We start from the raw sequence: 21,860 nt of genomic DNA on the forward strand, positions 1-21,860 counted from the left end.
GATAACCACGTCGCACAGGCATTGCAGTGGTACGTTAACACAAGAGAACGCTGCAAGCCAACAGCCAGTGACACCCAAGAGCAAAGCGTCCGCACGCGTCGCCAGCCGCAGAGCGTGCTGCGGTGCAGAGCAGTCCCAGCAGACCGAAAGTGTTTCGTTTATCAGTTCCCCCTCCTACGAACAACGGCCGCTCGGCCAGCTGCAGCCCGCTTATCAACTTCCGGTCGCGGAGCAATAGCGCGCGCGGTCCCTAGTATACTAGACAAGAGGGACCAGGCCGCGCCTGAGGCAAGTACGCCCTCTTAAGGTAGCCAAGTGCCTCGTCACCAGACAAAACACATCAGCTGCCTCAAGGTCACACCACGCCTAGCGCGTAACCATGCGCTAAAAGCGTAGATAAGTGAATAAAATTTTTTTTTTGAAAGGAATTAGGAAAGGAGATAAGGAATTTTTATTGTCTATAATACAACATACAGTCACTAGTAATCTTTATTTTACAATTGTTGTTGCCTACTTTGGCCCATATAAACAGGTATTCGTCAGCATTCAGCTTCTTCTTTCTTCTTGTAGGCCAGGTAAAGGGCTTGTCTGGAACCAATGTACCATAGGGAACCTTAGCTAGTAGGCCTGTAGTCTCCGCTGTACTCCACGTCTTCCAAGCCAAAATGTTTGCATCAGGGAAAGCTTCAAGGCCACCTTAGATTCCCCCACACAACAGCCAAGGGCAGCCATGTACTGCCTCCAAAAACAGCACTAACATCACATGTGAACTGCATTCTCAGTCCACGAAACACATTTGGACCACCAATAAGCTGCTTCTTATTGAATTGTGAGACGTGGTTATCATCGCTGTTGGCGGCACAGTGTTGCTGTGTACAAGTAACTGAAAGCGATAGACATTGACCTTGCTGACCAATTCAAAATTAATTGATTAACATGTCCATTTATTAGATAACATTACAAATAGAAACGCTCCTGATAACCTGCCACCATATGGCACAAAGTTCAATATAAATCTAACATTTCTTCCCAGTAGGAAGATAAGAAGAACAGGCATGATGCAGTTGTTCACTTGGCAATCGGTAATTGGCAGAACTTAGGAAAACAGGGAGACAAGAAGAAGCACAGGGAGAGGAGCTATTTCAAAAAGCGGCGATTTCCTGGACGAAAGATCTTGTTAAAACACCACTAGTTGTTGACGAAACAAAAGTTTATTCGCAAAAAAAAAATCTTTAACATTTATTGCGAATCTTTTCGTGCAAGGAGGGTTATTTATTCCAACGCTGCAGAGTTAGAGACGGTCCTGAGGAGTACATCACATCTTCAATCTGAACAATATAGAGGAAACTTGATTACTGAACATAGATGACTGAGATCCTTTCTTTTTTGTTATTGTGTTTTAAATTAGTGTGTTTGATCATACGTTTGGTTTGCTCTAGGCTGGTGAATTTCGTGTGATTTTTTCTCCTTAATGTCATGTATATCATTGTTGAAACAAATGTTCTTGGTAAGATAGGTGATCCAAGTTCCTGTGAAATTGGGGTTAAATGACAGATACGAAAGAGTCGATGAGACTGGGTGCAGGCAGTTGAATATGAGTGTAGAGCTCTAGAAACTGCAGTGTGAAACAAATGTTTTTTGCCTAGCAGCATAACCTATTATTTCAGCTTCTAGAGGACATATTAATGGCAGTGTCAATTTATTAAGTTTCCATAGAAGGACACGAGGCTATTGTGTAATGATGAAATCATTTGCTCACGCCGGCTGGTGTGGCCGAGCGGTTCTAGGCGCTTCAGTCTGGAACTGCGCGACCGCTACGGTCGCAGGTTCGAATCCTGCCTCGGGCATGGATGTGTGTGATGTCCTTAGGTAAGTTAGGTTTAAGTAGTTCTAAGTTCTAGGGGACTGATGACCTCAGATGTTAAGTTCCATAGTGCTTACGCCATTTGAACCTTTTTTTCTTTTGCCCATTGAGTGTCAAGCCTACATTAGGGAATTCAGAGTTGTTGAGGAATTATTGTTTACAGCTGCTGGGCATATGCCGAGCCCATTGCAGATTATGTGGTCTGCAGGAGATGTAATATGGTTGTGTGCAGTAAGTAACTAAATGGAGCCAATATGGTGGAGAAATTGAGTATGTGATGTGTCATCTTTTTGTGGTTTAAAGAGTTAATATGATTTTCTTAGATTCTTTTCCGTGAAACTGTAAAAGTAAGAGGGCCTATGACAAAAGCAGTGAAGGTGTGAGATGAGCTGGATGGCTACTACATATCTAAAGTAAGCACAGCTTAAAGATGGAATTTTTGTGTAAATAACCATGCGATGTAGGAAAGAGTACACTACAAAAGAGAAAAGCATGTCAGTGCAACTAACGTAACTGATGGTGTGATATGAATTATGTAAGTATAAAAGGAATTGGTTGTGATTACCTTGTAACTATAAAGACAAGAAGTTCTTGGCGTGTCTTGCGTGTAGTACCTCCGTTGCAGATGACTGATTTCACACTGAACAGAAGTGAGTTATGGATTAACGAGTCCCAGATTGAACAGAGTGAATGACATATCGGAAAGTTGTCAGTGGCCAGGGAGAGCAGACATAGCAATGGAGTAGTAAGAAATGGTATGGAAGGAGTAATAGTTAAATGTTGCTCTAATAACTTTGGGTAGTTTGAGAAACTGTGCCCGATGAGGGGATCAGAAATCTGATAACGAGTGAAATGTATAATGTTGAGGCGTAAGTAACTGGCACCACACAATAGATTGGAAGGAGGGATGGTCGATAGATTTACTATCTTTGGTTCTCTTTTCAAATTCACATCCTCATCCTATGGTTGCTATAAGTGTACATATATGTTAGCAACCTAAGGATCATTCCAATTGTAAAGAGCGCCAGAGAACATTCGATGACAGATTTTGTCGTGTACTTATGTATTATTTCATTTTATTGTCTGTGTTTCTAGGAAACATTTAGAAGTTTAGGCGACAGTTAAATTTCAGGTGGTTATTTATACTCCATGTTGAGGAAACAGTATGACTTGTATGTATGACAAATTATGGGGGATAATATTGCAAATGGCCATTCGGGCCAGTCATTTGTGGAACTTTTTCTTGTCAATTAGTTTGAAAAATGTCTATCTGTTAAGACATTTATATGTACTAACGACTGTACATTTGTTTTGTAAAATAGTGGCACTCTATGGTAAGAGAGGATCGCATTAGACCCACGAGCCACTGTGCCTGGCTAGCAGGGACAGCAGCCCGGCCACACTCCCTTTGTGGGAGGAAGAACCTAACAGGACGTAGGAATGGACAACCATAGCACGGAGAGTCCTGCCCGTGACCTTCAAGATCAATGGCCAGTACAGTGGGCACTGTCGACCTCCCCTCGTCAGGGAATGCAAGATGGCATCATGTTGGCGCAGGGCAAACAAGTACCATTCCTCAGCAGAGGGGAGGCTGTCATGAATGTGATGATATCAAGAGCCATTCTGTAGACACTCCAAGAAGTGCAGCTCATATCCAACCACCATGACCACTGTGCTCTCTCAAAGCGTCGTGTATCCAACAAGTACATTCTTGATGTTTGTCACATGCATCAACATAACAGCCCACATTGTGCAAAAAGAGGGTCTGTCGAATGCTAAGAGTTGCTGCTGCCATGCCCATTCCACGGTGGCAAAGGAGTGTATATCTGACACACACATCTACACTCCTGGAAATGGAAAAAAGAACACATTGACACCGGTGTGTCAGACCCACCATACTTGCTCCGGACACTGCGAGAGGGCTGTACAAGCAATGATCACACGCACGGCACAGCGGACACACCAGGAACCGCGGTGTTGGCCGTCGAACGGCGCTAGCTGCGCAGCATTTGTGCACCGCCGCCGTCAGTGTCAGCCAGTTTGCCGTGGCATACGGAGCTCCATCGCAGTCTTTAACACTGGTAGCATGCCGCGACAGCGTGGACGTGAACCGTATGTGCAGTTGACGGACTTTGAGCGAGGGAGTATAGTGGGCATGCGGGAGGCCGGGTGGACGTACCGCCGAATTGCTCAACACGTGGGGCGTGAGGTCTCCACAGTACATCGATGTTGTCGCCAGTGGTCGGCGGAAGGTGCACGTGCCCGTCGACCTGGGACCGGACCGCAGCGACGCACGGATGCACGCCAAGACCGTAGGATCCTACGCAGTGCCGTAGGGGACCGCACCGCCACTTCCCAGCAAATTAGGGACACTTGCTCCTGGGGTATCGGCGAGGACCATTCGCAACCGTCTCCATGAAGCTGGGCTACGGTCCCGCACACCGTTAGGCCGTCTTCCGCTCACGCCCCAACATCGTGCAGCCCGCCTCCAGTGGTGTCGCGACAGGCGAGAATGGAGGGACGAATGGAGACGTGTCGTCTTCAGCGATGAGAGTCGCTTCTGCCTTGGTGCCAATGATGGTCGTATGCGTGTTTGGCGCCGTGCAGGTGAGCGCCACAATCAGGACTGCATACGACCGAGGCACACAGGGCCAACACCCGGCATCATGGTGTGGGGAGCGATCTCCTACACTGGCCGTACACCACTGGTGATCGTCGAGGGGACACTGAATAGTGCACGGTACATCCAAACCGTCATCGAACCCATCGTTCTACCATTCCTAGACCGGCAAGGGAACTTGCTGTTCCAACAGGACAATGCACGTCCGCATGTATCCCGTGCCACCCAACGTGCTCTAGAAGGTGTAAGTCAACTACCCTGGCCAGCAAGATCTCCGGATCTGTCCCCCATTGAGCATGTTTGGGACTGGATGAAGCGTCGTCTCACGCGGTCTGCACGTCCAGCACGAACGCTGGTCCAACTGAGGCGCCAGATGGAAATGGCATGGCAAGCCGTTCCACAGGACTACATCCAGCATCTCTACGATCGTCTCCATGGGAGAATAGCAGCCTGCATTGCTGCGAAAGGTGGATATACACTGTACTAATGCCGACATTGTGCATGCTCTGTTGCCTGTGTCTATGTGCCTGTGGTTCTGTCAGTGTGATCATGTGATGTATCTGACCCCAGGAATGTGTCAATAAAGTTTCCCCTTCCTGGGACAATGAATTCACGGTGTTCTTATTTCAATTTCCAGGAGTGTATAATTCTGGCAACACAACACAATGCATGCACATGAATGCAACAGCCCATGTTATAAGAAGAGGGGTGTTCACTGCTATAAATCACTGTTTCCACGTCCATTTTGCACTGGCAAAGAAGCGTGTATTGAGCATGCAATCCATGATGCCTGTCACACAACATGGTGCATGCACATGAACGTGACAGGCTATGTTATAAGAAGAGAGGATGTCTACTACAATGAGACACTGCTCCCACACTGTCAAATAGGCATCTATTCAGCATGCAGATCCTTGATGTCTGACACGCAATGAATATGATGGAACATGTTATTAGAAGAGGAGCTAACCACTGTTATCAATGGCTACCGCCACATCCGCTCCAATCATTCCGTGACTCCACTTTGGTTTTTTACCCCCACTTCCCCAATCGAGACTTGAATTGCCGCAAGGTAGCAGTGTAAAATGTGCCTCATCACTCCGTAGAATACTGCCCAGCCATATGTCATCAGTTTTAACCCCAACCAGAAATTGAAGAGAAAATTTAGATGCCCTCTCTGAATCTTTTATGTGTACCAATGTTATATAGACCATAAAACGTTCCGTACTGCTGAACATGGGATAGAGAATTCTCATGACGTTGCACGAGCTCTAGTACGCAACATGTCTGAGGTGACAGTCGTGTGAAGTGCTTTTTCCTCATACCAAGCCACCCATGTGTTGGTGCTTCCCAATTTTTCTATCAGTACGGTAAAGAAATTATCCACAATAATTTGCTAAAAGTGACGAATCTTTCGGTGTATGAATAGGCTGATGAAGTAAGAGGTGCTATGAACAGACGTTAGCCGCATCACACAGAGGACGTGCTTTGTGCTGCATGTTTTAGCGATTTTGACCAAAATAAACTTACGCTGCGGTGTTCCTCTTCGGCACGCCAGTGTAGAAGTGTGCACAGAATCAGCTAAGTGAAAGATCCGTTCAATATGCACGTTTATTTATATATAAAAGCCGACTTTGGAATTTTTCTTCGTGTGGGACCGCGTATAGTAGAAGATTCGTGTACTGTTTTGAAGTTCTAGATTTGCATATTTTACTGTTCGCGTCGTTTCTGGATAATCTTTCGTTGACTGTATCAATACGCGTTTGTATTGTGATATTTTGTGAAATTTCGAACATACGCGAGTGTCTTGATAAACTCGTACCGTTATCGTCAATTGTAAGCTTAAACTTATGTGATCTTTTAAAATTTTTGAGAACAACAGAGCTATCCTCCTTCGAAACAATCTTTCCCTAATTTCATTGCATAATTACGCGAGTAGTAGGTTATTTCTGAGAATTTTAGGACGCTTAAAACTATATTTTCAATAGTTACCAATACGAATGTTTTGGATACGTAACCTATTTCTTAGCAGATTAGCTTTTATCGTTAACAATTTCTGCCAAAGAATAAAGAATACATCACGCCTGAATTTCATTCTACATCAACGCAAATAAACGTACGTTTTTGAAGATTTTCGGAAAATACCATTGTCCCTTGCACGATCTACGAGTAATCTGTAGTAAGTCGGCCTTTATGGTGTAGTTACTGTAGCAGTAATTCTAAATAACATACTGTGTTATATCTAGTTTTCCCTTAAAGAGGAGTATCCCAATATGTTATCTATCTTTACCGTAAATTAACTCGGTTTTCGAGTTTGCTAACAACTATTATCTCAAAACGTTTTAGGAAATTAATCATTTTTACACAGATTTTTGTGTTGCCTTTAAGAAATCTCGTTTTGTGTATTTGCTTCAATTCATATAGAGAATTAGCAAGTTTTTAGATCGACAAATTAAAATATAATCAGTGGCCTTAACTTAAAATTACTTGTTCACTACCCTGTAATACATAACAGCAGCCAGAATGCAACTCCACTGTGAATCCTGTTTTCGAACACAGGATGAGTTGACTGATGTTCGTAGGCCGCTGGACGTCACCATGACTACTGTCAAATGATTGGCAACTGCTGCCACAAGCCTGTCTCGTTTTAGCCGCTGAGCATCATGTGCCGCCTATAGCTTCTGTGGTGCTTGAAGACCCACAATAACGAAATTTAAATACTGTGTGACAGACAGACACGTTGTGCCTTTACATGTAGACAGGTATTTAGGGACGCTGCTTTTGATTGTGATATGCGAGCATAACAGCAGGTAACAGGCAGTAACGTGAGTGCAGATAGAAATGTTATAACATTATTGCCTTTCTTCGTCAGTTTAACATTATTTAATAAGTTTATGAAGTCCACATTTTATTTTAGTGCCATCATGATCACTTCTGGTTAGCGTTGCTGATCCTCGATTCCAAGCCGGGCCGGAGTTTCTTCGCTCGGTATGTGTATGTGTGGTGTCCATCATGGCCAATAAAGCCATTCGTACATTTCAGTTCATTTTGCTCATATGAGACCGCAGCTGCGGGTAATATATATACAGGGTGAAGAAGAAGTCGCGCACTCGGACTTAGCAGCGCAATTCCTCACATACTAGCAATACAAAAATATTTCTCACAAAATTTCGATTTGTGCATATTTCTGGCAGTTAATGTACGTTAACGATTGACGTTCAGGCAACACTGTAAGCACATGTATAGTAACTACCTCTGTCAGCACGTAACGTAGTGCTGTGCATTTGGTGCAATGGGCAGCGTTTCGCGTTAGCATGCAGCAGGTGAAGGGTTAGATTCTTGGTTGAGGCATGTTTCCTTTTATTTGCTAAACGTAGTCTACGTGGTACGGTATCAGGCGTCTTAGTCGTCAAACAACAATTGCAGTTTGTCTTCTACAAGACATTTGCAGTTACGTATTATGAACACAGAAATTTTAAGTACAATCGTTTTCAGCTTTTAAAGAAGCCTTTTACACGTCGTGGACGCGAATTGTTGCACGCCTCTGCAATTACTAGATTCCTAACCTGTTTTCTGTGTACCCACCCCCAATGGTCCCATCTAAATTATTTGCGAAGCTCGTTGCCAGCCCTACTAGTGACGCAAGGCCCTAACGGATTGTATTGGGCTTGAATGTGGAAGGTATTAATTGATTGGACAATTGGGGGAGGGTAAACAGAAAACAGGTTTAGAATCTAGTAACTGCAGGGGTACGAAACAATTCGCGTCAACGACATGAAAAGGTTTCTTTAAAAACTGACCAATGAAAACGATTGTATTTCCATTTCGACGTGTTTTGTAGAAGACACATTGTAATCGCTGTATGACGATTAAGACGCAAGATACTGTACCACGCAGACTACTTTTAGTAAATAAAAACCAATACTCCAAGACCCAGAGTCGAACCCTCGACCTCCAGCATGCTAACCCAAAACGCTATCCACTGCAAGAACTGGACAGCGCAGCTTTATTCTGACAGAGGTAGTCACTGTACACGTGAATACAGTGTTGTCAGATTGCCTGTCTTTCAAGTCCGTTTACTGCCTGAAATATCTGGAGGACAAAATTTTCTGAGAGACATTTTTGTATTGCCAGTATGTGATGTGAAGAATTGCACTACGAAGTCCATGGGCGCGAATTTTTCTTCACCATATATATATATATATATATATATATATATATATATATATATATATATATATATATATATATATTAGAAAGAAAGAGGATGTTCTAGGATGAAAGACACCAAGACGAGAATAAAATGTGGTGACAATTATATGGAACTGAAATGACCACCCAGTAACAGGAGAGAGTGGTTGTATTGACAAAGCAGATTTTAGAATATGTATGTATATGTGTATGGGTTTAAGAATTATTTAGACATGAAAACACGCTTGGGGCACTTAAAGTATGAGTTTAAAATCATGTTAAGGCAGCAATTATATATTGACATATGACAATGCAATAGCGCATTTAACTGGGCAGTTGGAGGAGCTCATGGTAGGAGAGAATAATGGGCGAATGGACATGCCTGTCCATTCACCAGATTTACATCCCATCGAGCACGTGTGTGATGCGTTGAAGAAACGTATTACAGCACGTCCACACGCCATGGTGGAGGATTGGAACACTGTACCACAAGAATTCCTTAGTAACCATGCGATTTACAAGGCAGCGTATACAGAGGACCATCAGAATTACTTATTTCTTTCAGTTATCTTCTGTACTACACATATAAAAAGTTTTGCATTATCCCGGTTCCCAAAACTCCTGACGATAGACGGTGACTATGGATATTGTATCACAGACACAGTCCCTTTGATTGTTCTGAGATGTCACTAAACCCGCCCAGAGATGTAAACAACCATGCATGAGCAACGCCTATTAGACGGGTGGGTCCGACAGCCGATTAGTTCCAGTCATTCCACCAGGAAGGAGGTACACGGCGCATGTTGTCTGTAGTTCAACTATGCCTAGACGGTCAATACTGCGGTTTGATGGCGTCCGCATTCTTACTTTGTGCCAGGAAGTGCTCTCAACAAGGGAAGTGTCCAAGCGTCTCGGAGTGAACCAAAGCGATGTTGTTTGGACATGGGGGAGATACAGAGAGACAGGAACTGTCGATGACATGCCTCGCTCAAGGGCTACTACTGCAGCGGATGACCGCTACGCCGGCCGGTGTGGCCGTGCGGCTCTAGGCGCTTCAGTCTGGAACCGCGTGACCGCTACGGTCGCAAGTTCGAATCCTGCCTCAGGCATGGATGTGTGTGATGTCCTTAGGTTAGTTAGGTTTAAGTAGTTCTAAGTTCTAGGGGACTGATGACCACAGATGTTAAGTCCCATAGTGCTCAGAGCCATTTGAACCATTTGATGACCGCTACCAACGGATTATGGCTCGGAGGAACCCTGACAGCAACGTCACCATATTGAATAATCCTTTTCGTGCCGCCACAGGCCGTCGCGTTACGACTCAAACTGTGCGCAATAGGCTGCATGATGCACAACTTCACTCCCGACGTCATGGCGAGGTCCATCTTTGGAACCACGACACCATGCAGCACGGTACATATGGGCCCAACAACATGCCGAATGGACCGCTCATGATTGGTATCACGTTCTCTTCGCCGATGTATTTCGCATATGCCTTCAAGCAGACAATCGTCGGAGACGTGTTTGGAGATAATCCGGCCAGGCTGAACGCCTCAGACACACTGTCCAGCGGGTGCAGCAAGGTGGAGGTTCCATGCTGTTTTGGGGTGGCAATAGGTGGGGCCGACGTATGCCGCTGGTGGTCATGGAAGGCGCCATAATGGCTGTACGATACGTGAATGCCATCCTCCGACCGATAGTGTAACCATATCTGCATTATATTGGCGGGGCATTCGTCTTCATGGACGACAATTTGCACCCCCATCGTGCACATCTTGTGAATGACTTCCTTCAGGATAACGACATCGCTCTTCTAGAGTGGCCAGCATGTTCTCCAGACATAAACCCTATCGGACACGCTTGGGATAGATTGAAAAGTGCTGCTTATGGACGACGTGACTCACTAACCACTCTGAGGGATCTACGCCGAATCGCCGTTGAGGAGTGGGACAATCTGAAACCACAGTGTCTTGATGAAATTGTGGATAGTACGCCGCGACGAATACAGGCCTGCATCAATGCAAGAGGACGTGCTACTGGATATTAGAGATACCAGTGTGTATAGTAATCTGGACCATCACCTCTGATGGTCTCGCTGTATGGTGGTACAACATGAAATGTGAGGTTTTCATGAGCAATAAAAAGGCCGGAAATGATGTTTATGTTGATCTCTAGTCCAATTTTCTGTACAGGTTCCGGAACTCTCGGAACCGTGGTGACGCTAAACTTTTTTTGATGTGTGTATATTGTAGCAAGTCTTTCCATGCATTGTCCAATTTTCATCAAGCTATGTTACTCGTCAGTGACACATAATTGAAAAGCTACTTTCCTCCCCCAAGTTTTGCACAGCAGTGTATTTCCAAAAGGTGTTGACTATTCAGTCTGAGGCTATATTATTGGTCATTCGTAAAAAAGAATCTCTGCCTGACTTTCGACAAGTTTTTCAGCGATGTTTCACCTTAGCAAGTACCAGTTTACCGAGGAAGTGGATAAGGCATCATGTTAAACACTAAAAGCTATAATTGATTATATTGATTGACAGTTACTGGTTTTTATTCAGATTATTCACTCCTACTCGAGGCTATGTAGAGGAACAACTTTGAGGAAGACTGCAGTATTTACCAGTCGGAACTGCGGCACCAAGTCTCTCCGAAACATTTACAGACTGTAGGGACGTTGTATCTAATCCCAGTGGAAGAATGACTTACCAAGAGATGGCGTGATGGTATTCCCCGTTGCTCAATCGGAGTTAATGGCTTCGTAGTAGTTCCTCATTTCTGAAGAGTTGTTTCCGCACTTCGTTGCATGATGGTTTCATCTCGTTCAGCACGAAGAGTAGTTATCCAATTTCTTCGTAAACTGTCGCAGCTTGAAAGAGATGTACGGAGAGCAGTGTCTCGCACAGTGCACAATGTCCCAGTGACGTCAGCGCTATGAGGCGGGACGTGTAAACATCGTGAACATGCTGTGTACTGAGCAGGCGCTCTTGTCACCCACCGCCAGTGCCATGATTTTGACTGTAGAGGAATCGTCGAATCACCACACGTGACGTTTCTGTTGAACTATCAATAAGCAAAGGAACTGTGCATCGCGTAACCCATGACAAGCTTCGTTATGGTAAAGTTCGTACACAGTAGATGTCCAAGTATCTTTCGGAGCATCAGAAGACGTCTGGAATGGATTGTTGCCTGACCTTCTGTTGAGAGATACAGAGCAAGGAACAGATTTCATTGCTCAGATTGTAGCATACGGTGAAAGAATTTGTCACTGTTCCGACCATGCCTCATAACGGATGAGCATGTAGTGTGCTGCACCCTGTCTCCTTTCATCCAGAAAACATTCCGCTCTGAAGGTCTGGAAAGTGATGGTCAGTTTCTTTTCCGACGAGGAGCGTCTACTCATCAGCTAGCTACCACAGAGTGCAACAGTTAACGCTGAGCAGTGTTGCGACATGTTGCTGAGTCTCAAACACGCCATCAAAAACAAGAGCAGGAGCAAGCTTTAGAATGGGATAGCGCTTCTCCAGAACCACACTAGGCCAAAGAGACCTTCGAGCTCCTTCAGAAATCTCGAAAGGAGATCCTGGAACATCCTCCTTGTAGTTTCGATATCTACCCACGTGACTTGGATGTCTTCAGCCCCTTAAAACCATCTCTAATTGGTCAGAGGTTCATCTGTGACAAGGAAGTGTAGGACGTAGTGGAAAACTGAATCGATCAATGACCCATGAGTTTCTACACCGAGCCCATCTACTCCCTTCCTACACATTGGGATCAATGTATCAATATCAACGGCAATTATGTATATTTGCACTGTTTCACATGAACTTGGACTGTATTGTAACACTGCTACTGAGATTTATTTACGTATAAGTCTCCTTTTCATTTGGACACATCTTATAGATAATACCAAAAAACTAAATATAACGCTCCTAAATACATGTGAAAAACATACAACTTAGCCAAACACAAATGTATTGGATAAACACCATTTTAGGAAGAAAGGAGAAACGTGTTTTGATTAGATCTCTACTGTGACGTGACACTTAAATGACACATTTTCATAAAATAAAAGGCGAATTTCACATGAATGTTTGTATACTACATAACTCAACCAAAGACAGCGTTGGAACAAGACAGTTCTAGTGTGTAACACGATTCAGTATCTTCTTCTCCAATATAATGATACTTGCCAAGGTTAAACGTAACTGAAAAACTTACGAAAAGTCAAGTAATGACAATTCGTTGTATGAACTATTAATAACATAGCCTAAGATTGAATTGCCAACGCACTTTACGTATTTTAGACGTGGAGATAACACAGTAATACTTGACAAGTAATTTAGGTGTGAGAAGATTTAATTTTAGGTCTCATTAAGTGTAGGCCTAAAAACAGCATTATTTACATGCTTCCAGTAGCTGGCAATAATTCAGACTGTCTATTTGTTTGTGTGCTGCCTGTTTATCGTAGTATTTTGGCCATGATGTATTTTCTGCAGTTATAAGCTTGGTCAAGTTAGTTTTACTACATCACCTCATTTAGAACTAACATGAAGTATCAACTCTCTATTTAATTAAATGTCTGTCTAAATGTTATTTTTTAGCCACATGTGTTTTTAAGTATTTAGGCATGAAAACAGGATTGTGGCACTTAATTTAAGTGTGTGTGTGTGTGTGTGCGCGCGCGCGCGCGCGAGCGCGCGCGTTTTACTAACGTATTTTAAATTTGGAAATACTGCTATATACACCCTTCATACAAGTTTTTTGATAAATACATATGAATATGATATAAAAAGTTCATATCGTTCATATACTTCTGAGCACAGCCTAGATGACTACTATATGGCGACAGTGTGATCAACTGTTTCATTTAATGGACTGCTTAGTACTGGGATGAGTTTGGGTGTTTCGTTGTAAAGGCCACCTCTGTTCCAAGAAATGAGGTGTGGCTTGTTGGAATGTGAACGATGTCATAGACAAGGGACGTGAATTTTCTCGTGATAGATAAGCGGCGTGGTTTATGACGTGGTAAATAAGGGAGGGTGTGGCTTGTGACAGTGTGGATAGTAGAGCTATGTAGTTTGTAGCAAGCTTGCAGTTTTCAAGGTCACTGGCTTTCCCAGGTAGTTGGTACCCATATCACTTACTTAGAATGAGATTTTCACTCTGCAGCGGAGTGTGCGCTGATATGAAACTTCCTGGCAGATTAAAACTGTGTGCCCGACCGAGACTCGAATTCGGGAACTTTGCCTTTCGCGGGCAAGTGCTCTACCATCTGAGCTACCGAAGCACGACTTACGCCCGGTCCTCACAGCTTTACTTCTGCCAGTATCTCGTCTCCTACCTTCCGAGTTCGAGTCTCGGTCGGGCACACAGTTTTAATCTGCCAGGAAGTTTCATATCACTTACGTGTTTCATTTTAAACATATTTCTAATTAATGTTAGTAGCTCACAAAAAATATTGTTCAAATTTTAACTTTTTCTTTATTAATGACGTTTACATTATGAAGTTAGAAACGTATGCAGCCCACAGGATATAATGGGTTGCCCTACACGGTTCAAAGGTACTAAAAGGTTGGCAAACTTGCTCTAGGGGAACGATCTTCTAAAAGTTCCCATCCTACATAAAGTAGGAAATTAGTAACTCTTACCAATTTAATAAAAATTAGAGCATACCTCAGTAGCAGTCTTCTACAAATTATTTAATTCTCTTGATTCAAAGATTTAAATCTTGGTGGCTGTACAACATGTAGCAATGTTTATCGTAATGATGCTTAATAGGTAGCTGTATATTGTAACGAGGCCTCCATTGTTAAATGTGAAGGTTAGGATTTTCTTTGATAAATATCGGTATATTTATATAAACAATAAGCTAGTAGTGGAAGGAAAACAGCTGCTATCTTCTGTAACTGTGTAAGCAGCATTTTTCCCCATAAATAGTGGCTTTCCAGCAAAGTTACGGTTTAAATTCATCGGGCATAAGCACAAATAGTATAAAATGGTATAGTGATAACTGTTGATACAGTGTACATATTACGTTTTGCCTTCTTTTGGTAATGTATATGTTGACTCGTTACGCATTCCTGAAAATTCTCCTTTTTGATGGGATCGATGGAAAACGATGAATGAATGAATGAGAACTAGATAGTTCCTTTTAAGGCAAAAAATGTGAGGAAATCTGGAGTGATAGCACATCAGCGAATGTGAGCTCAGAACTGACTTCTTAATTGATTATAAATAGGCACATAGAGTATGACAAATAATGACAATTTTTTTGCAATAAACAGTGTACAACAGATTCTGGTCACTTAAATCTGGCTCTGTTTAAGCATGTGGGTGAAAATTACAATAAAATATTGAGCTATGGCATATCTATGAGAGTACCAGGTTTACGCAACGTGGTACGAAGTGCTTGCTTGCACTGTCTTCCAGAGCCAGTCACGACTGTCGTCAACATCCGTGAAGAATACCGTCGCCTTGGAGCAGTGGTGGTTCGGGCCGCACAACTGGCGAAAGCTGGCGGCGCCCTTCAGTAGCCAGGCACCCCCAGGGCCGCGGACTACCAGTCCCGCTCCCACGTTTCCGGAACAAAGGCCTTCTGAAACTGCGAGGTAGTGCTGAAGTTAGATTGCAGTCACTGCAAGTTACAGACAACACACGGAATACAATCATCTCAGCAATTACTGGACTTTTCGTAACAACCTATTTTCACTAGAATTAAATATAAATACTTTTCCAGAATGAGGTTTTCACTCTGCAGTGGAGTGTGCGCTGATATGAAACTTCCTGGCAGATTAAAACTGTGTACCGGACCGAGTCTCGAACTCGGGACCTTTGCCTTTTACGGGCAAGTGCTCTACCACTTGCTTCTGTAAAGTTTGGAAGGTAGGAGACGAGATACTGGCAGAAGTAAAGCTGGGAGGACGGGGCGTGAGTCGTGCTTGGGTAGCTCAGTTGGTAGAGCACTTGCCCGCGAAAGGCAGTCTGCCTTCGGCAGTGACACAGTGCGGACCGTGTTGCCTGCCGGTCGCGCTGTGGTGAGCGCGCCTGTTTGTTTACGCCGGAGCAGCTTCGCGTGTACGGTGTTGCGAGTCTAGAACGAGATGGCACACTCGTACAGAAAAACGACTTTGAAGTTCAGTTTTGCGAACGACTATACACGACCAAAGGCACACGAGATTGGACGTTTCTTAAGAGAAGAGATAAAAATCGATCCACAGGAAATCGTGGGAATCAATTTATCGATCGTTTCAAGCGTCGTCTATGTCAAGCTTGTTGACGAGGCTGCTTGCGAAAGACTTCTACAACGATCACCGAACGGGTATCGTTTCCGTCATGCCGACGGGAATGTTGGTCCGGTTACAGTCGATCACGCGGGAATGGGGATCCGCGCTATACGAGTCTTCGAACTTCCGTTTGAGGTCCCGTCTGAACTTGTTATCGACGCCTTTCGACCATACGGTACAGTTCTATCCCACGTGGCCGAAAAAGGGACGAGTTTTACCACGTACCCCGTTTTAAATGGGGTTAGACAAATACGGATAGAACTGCGAAAGCACCTCCCCTCTTATTTGTACACAGGAGGTTGTCGAGCGATTATAATCTATGATGGACAACCTCGCACTTGCTCGGGGTGCGGGAAAGAAGGTCACGTCCGCTCGGAATGCCTCCAGCGACGTCTAGTGCAAACTCCACGGGATGACGTTCAGGCGCCACAACAGAAGACTGTCTTACCGCTGACCTTTGTGGAAGCCCTGAGAGGCGATGTGAGGGAGATTTCCGATGGGCACCAGCAGCTGCCCCCTATAGAGAACAAGGACACCAAAGGACTGGAACTCCGACCACCGGTTCCACCACAGCAGACACAGGACACCACACAAGAGATGCAGCTGACGGCCGCTCCAGGCTCATCCGTGGTGGCTGCCAGTGCTTCCACTGAGAGCGTGATAGGCCAGGACCAAGACGGAGGATACGCAACCCAAACAGCCGATGCGGAAGCAAGGCAACGGAAACAGCGTTCACCGAAGAGAAGAAAGAAGCTTCGACTGACTTCTGCTGACGATAGCCATAGTCCCGAGGGGACAGTGGACGACAACGACAGTATCGACCTGAGACCAGTGGATTCAACAGATACCGAGATGACGATGCAGGAATTACACAGCGACGATAACCTGAACTCTCCTTCTGGTGACGTTGCCTCCCATCCTTCGACCAGTTCCGGAAATATGCTGGGGGACTGGGCGCAAGAAATGGACCAACAGGAACAGAATGAAAATACGAACGCGACGATTAAGGATGGTCCTGGCCAGAGGCCGGGAGGGGTCGAGAAATGTTGAACAACCTAGTGTGGTGAGGAGCGACGGCGGTGCAGATAGACGCTTAATGACACCGCCCTACAACTGATGAACACACGCCAGGCGTACCGCATTGCAACGATAAACATTAATGGAATTCGGACACCGCTTAAAATTCAAATGCTGAAAGATATGTTACGCGCTGCGGACGTGGATATTGTACTCCTACAAGAAGTGCGTTTCACATCGCCGCCAGAGTTCTACGGCTACGAGGCACATTATTCAGTGCACGATGAAAGTGGATGCGGTGTGGCGATTCTCACCAGGGAAGGAATAGGACTGTAGGACGTCATGTCTCTCCCTTCGGCACGTGGCATAGCGATCACTGTCGATGGCGTTCGTTTCATCAATTTATACGCGCCATCTGGCTCCACAAAACGAAGAGAACGGGCGACCTTTTACACCGAAGAGATAGCACCGTTGTTCGCTGAACGCTATGATAACTATATAGTAGGCGGCGACTTTAATTATGTCGTCGACAAGAAGGACCAAGTACCTCATTATGTGCCATGCATGGAACTGCGTGCGTTGATTACCGAAATGGCGCTTCTGGATACCTGGGAGCTGCAGCATGGCGACAGACCGGGTTATACGTTTGTAACGGGACACTCGGCGAGTAGACTTGATAGAGTGTATGTGACACGAGCTCTACGGACGGCGATACTGGATGCCGAAATCTGGCCAGTGGCTTTTGCGGATCATATGGCGTACGTGGGTACGATTTCACTAACGCGTCAAAAGATGTGGCGGAGTAATGGTCACTGGAAAATAAATTGTGCACTTTTACGTGACACTGAATGTCACCGGCCGATAGAGGCGGCCTGGGAGACCTGCGTTCGCCGCCAACGAGCATACACCTCGGTTCTCCAGTGGTGGATCAAATGCGCAAAACCAACGTTACGGAGAACGTTGATACGATACGGGCAGGACAAATCGCAGTGGAACCGCACGACGGCTGATTTTTATTTTACAGCCCTGAGGGAGCTGATGACCCAACAACCATCGCCGGAAAGGCACACGGCCATGCGCAGGATAAAAGCCAAGTTATTACAGCTGACGAGACTAAGAATGGAAGGTATAATGGTCCGGGCGAGACTGGCGGAGACAGTTGCTGCCGAAACCCCCTCCATGCACCACGTAGTACGTGAACGCCAACGACGACGCAGGACATTGATCAGGGAACTAATCTCTGAAACTGGCCAGCAAGTTGTGCACCAGCGTGATATTGCGCATGTGTTTACCGACTATTTCCGCCAGTTATGTGGACCTGTACAAGTGAACCACGAGACACTACATTATGACATCTCGGAAATGCCAGATAGAGGACCACCACTGGATGCAGAGACTTTCATCACAGCGATAACAGAGGACGAGCTGACAGATGCAATTGCCAGGGGGGCTCCGAACAAGTCCCCAGGACAGGACGGCTTCCCAATTGAATTTTACCGCGCCTTTGCATACCTCATGGGACGGACCTGGATTCAGATGTACAACGAACTCCTTTACCGCAGACTGAGATACCTGCCGAATTCACGGAGGGTATCATCATCCCAATACCCAAACCACGCGGTGGCAGAAGGCCAGGAGATTATAGACCACTCACTCTCTTGAACTGCGACTATAAGATTTTCGCGCGCAGCCTTGGGGCTCGCCTGCGGTCTTCAATTTCTGATAGACTCCTCATAGATCAAACTTGCCTAGGCGGTAAGAGTAACGCACATACGGCGCTTGGTGACTACCGAGATATCATCGCATTAGCAGCGGCATGCCGAGTGCGTGGGGCACTCGTCGCTATTGACTTCGATCATGCGTTCGACAGAGTGGATCATACCTTTTTGCATGCGGTGATGGGCAGATTGGGAATCCCACAGGCCTTCATTCTAGTGATCATGCGACTGTTACACGGCGTGCGATCAAAGGTCTAGGTGAATGGGCGGGGTACTGACTACATAGTTATTTCAAGGTCAGTTCGATATTTTTGTATGAAATGGCTTTGGAACCCTGTCTATATGGTCTCCGAAGACGGTTGGAGGGAGTGCCGTTGCCACAACTGACCTTTCATTGCCGCGCTTATGCTGACGATGTGATGCTGGTGGCACGGACAGGCGAAGAAGTACGTACGGCGTTGGCATGGATACAGCGATACGGGATGGCGGCAGGGAGCGTGCTTAATCTACAGAAATCACGCTGCATGAATGTCGGTCGAGGGTTACAACCGGGGGAGGAAGGCCCGCTCATGTTAGTTAAGACCATAAAATGTCTAGGTATTACGTTCCACACGGATGTGCAGCGGACAGCAGCGGATAACTACCGACGCATATTGAAGCTGATGCGGACAATGGTGCTGTTACAGAAATTAAGAGCGTTGGATATGATTCAGAGGGTGACCTATGTTAACGTATACCTAGCACCGAGACTCACTCACGTAGCGCATGTCCTGCCTTTAACACGCACAATGGCATCACGGATACAAGCAACTTTCGGAACCTACGTGAGTGTGGGACACCTGTTTAAGATCCAATACACAACGCTTACGCTACCACCTGGAGGGGGTGGACTTGGTCTAGTGAACGTATATGAAAAGGCACGGGCGTTATTCGTCAGTACGAATTTCCGACAGTGGCGCGGTCAATTTCGCAATATCTCGGGTGCGTTGGTCGATGTACTAGCGCCCACTTCAATGCTGCCCCCAGTCAATGTGGGTGGAGGTTAGCTATGTCAGAGATTCCTTCCCAACAACACGACTACCGACGACGCGAGATGTATACCAACTCTTACTGCGCCGGTGCCTAAGGAATACCCTGGAAAAGAAGTACCCAGACAAGAACTGGCGACAGATATGGCGCGTTATACGGAACGTTTACCTCCCAACGTCGGTACGCTCAACATGGTATGTGGTGGTAAATAGGAAGTTCGCAACGAATCAACGGCGGCACGCGATTCATTTGGCAGACACTCCACTATGTTTAGGCTGTGCAACAGTGGACACTGCTGAACATCGTTTAGCATGTAGTGGGACGGCTCCAGTGTGGCACTTGGCACAACAGATATTGGCGTTCCTGTTACGCTCCGCCCCTCACACAATTTCATCAGACACACTTTTTTTCCCCCAAGAATCTTATTTTCCGGTCCAAAAAACCAATGCAGTGACATGGGTACGGGGAATGGTGGTGGGCTACGTGTATAACGAATCGGAAAAGGACAAAATTGATTTTTGGCATTTTCTCCTGGATGGACACACGAAGCTGCAACAGCATAAGAAATATGGGCAAGACTTCGCTAATTACTTTCGACTTACATTTACCGACCCGCCGGCCAGATGGGGTGTGACGGGTGAGAGATGAGATAGACGAAGAAGCCGAGATAGACATCGATCACACTTACGGACCCTTAGTTAATTTCGAGAAGACGACCCAGTCTTACACCAACGGCTGGAGAACGAGTCGGTAGATGGCTCTCTTGCTCTATCGAACGTCGGGTCGTGAGCAGGTGTCGCCCCCGACACGAATTACATTTCATTGCTACAGGAGCATGTTTCTTTTGTATTTGTACTATCCGCAATGTCTTCATGTCTTTCATTTGGGCATTTTCAGTTTTATCCATTTCCTTAATAAATTAATTTTCTAATTAGCCACTATTTGTCAACATATGGACATTGTAGACACTATTTATGCGGTAGTACAACAAAATGAACGTCAGCAAAGGTGGTAAGCCTGACATTGAAAAAATAAATAAATAAATAAATAAAATATAAAAAAAGAAAAAAAGATGGTGCATTGGCAAAAAAAAGAAAAATAACAACAACAAAAAGTTGGTAGAGCACTTGCCCGCGAAAGGCAAGGGTCCTGAGTTCGAGTCTCGGTCCGGCACATAGTTTTAATCTGCCAGGAAGTTTCATAAACACTTTTGTTTCTAATTTACTAGTATTTTAAGTAGTTTGATATCACTAACATCACACGGAGCGAAGTTTCAAGTTTTTACTCTGACCTTAGAACAACACAGCGTGAAAATGGTTGATTCAAATGGCTCTGAGCACTATGGGACTTAACAGCTGTGGTCATCAGTCCCCTAGAACTTAGAACTACTTAAACCTAACTAACCTAAGGACATCACACACATCCATGCCCGAGGCAGGATTCGAACCTGCGACCGTAGCAGTCGCGCGGTTCCGGACTGCGCGCCTAGAACCGCGAGACCACCGCGGCCGGCAACACAGCGTGAGCCCCGCGTGTAATACAACAACAACCATGCGGCGGCCTCATTATTTAAAAGTATTCTCATAGACGACTGGCATCAAGTTTTCAATCCACGAAACGTTGCTATAACTAGAGGCGAGTAAACTTTGTAAATGATAAACATCACAGGATGGGATTATATACTGAGATATCAAGAACAGCTCCCAACATGGGTAACTTAGAAGTAGATACTCTCGGAGTAGTGTAGTAACTTAAATTACTTAATAAAAGCAAGTCTTCCTGTCGAGATTGTATACCAGGTTAGGTTCATTTCAGAATACGCTGATGCAACAGCTCCATACTTAACAATCATACACAACCGCGTGCTCGACGAGAGATCCGTCCCCAAAGACGGGAAAGTTGCATAGGTCACACCAATATTCAAAAAGGCGTTAGGAGTAATCCACTAAATTACAGGCCTATATTGTTAACGTCGATATGCGGCAGGATTGTGGACACATATTGTGTTCGAATATTATCAATTAACTCGAAAATAACGGTCTACAGACACGTGGCAACATGATTTAGAAAACATAGTTCTTGTGAAACACAACTAGCTCTTCACTAACACAAAGTGTTGAGTGCTATCGACAAAGG

The 21,860-nt window shown here is 45.1% G+C and overlaps 1 protein-coding gene across 1 annotated transcript in view; it reads right to left on the reverse strand.

Moving 5' to 3' along the window:
• Window positions 1-15,063: 15,063 nt before the first annotated feature.
• LOC124792195 (serine protease 53-like) overlaps window positions 15,064-21,860 on the reverse strand; it is a 132,702-nt gene continuing 125,905 nt past the window's right edge. The window contains exon 15 of the mRNA XM_047257924.1: window positions 15,064-15,278. Coding sequence (XP_047113880.1) covers window positions 15,064-15,278 — 215 coding nt within the window. The remainder of the gene's footprint in view (window positions 15,279-21,860) is intronic.

Source organism: Schistocerca piceifrons, chromosome 1 (genome assembly GCF_021461385.2).
Source record: "Schistocerca piceifrons isolate TAMUIC-IGC-003096 chromosome 1, iqSchPice1.1, whole genome shotgun sequence".
In the NCBI taxonomy this organism is placed as follows: Eukaryota; Metazoa; Arthropoda; class Insecta; order Orthoptera; family Acrididae; genus Schistocerca; species Schistocerca piceifrons.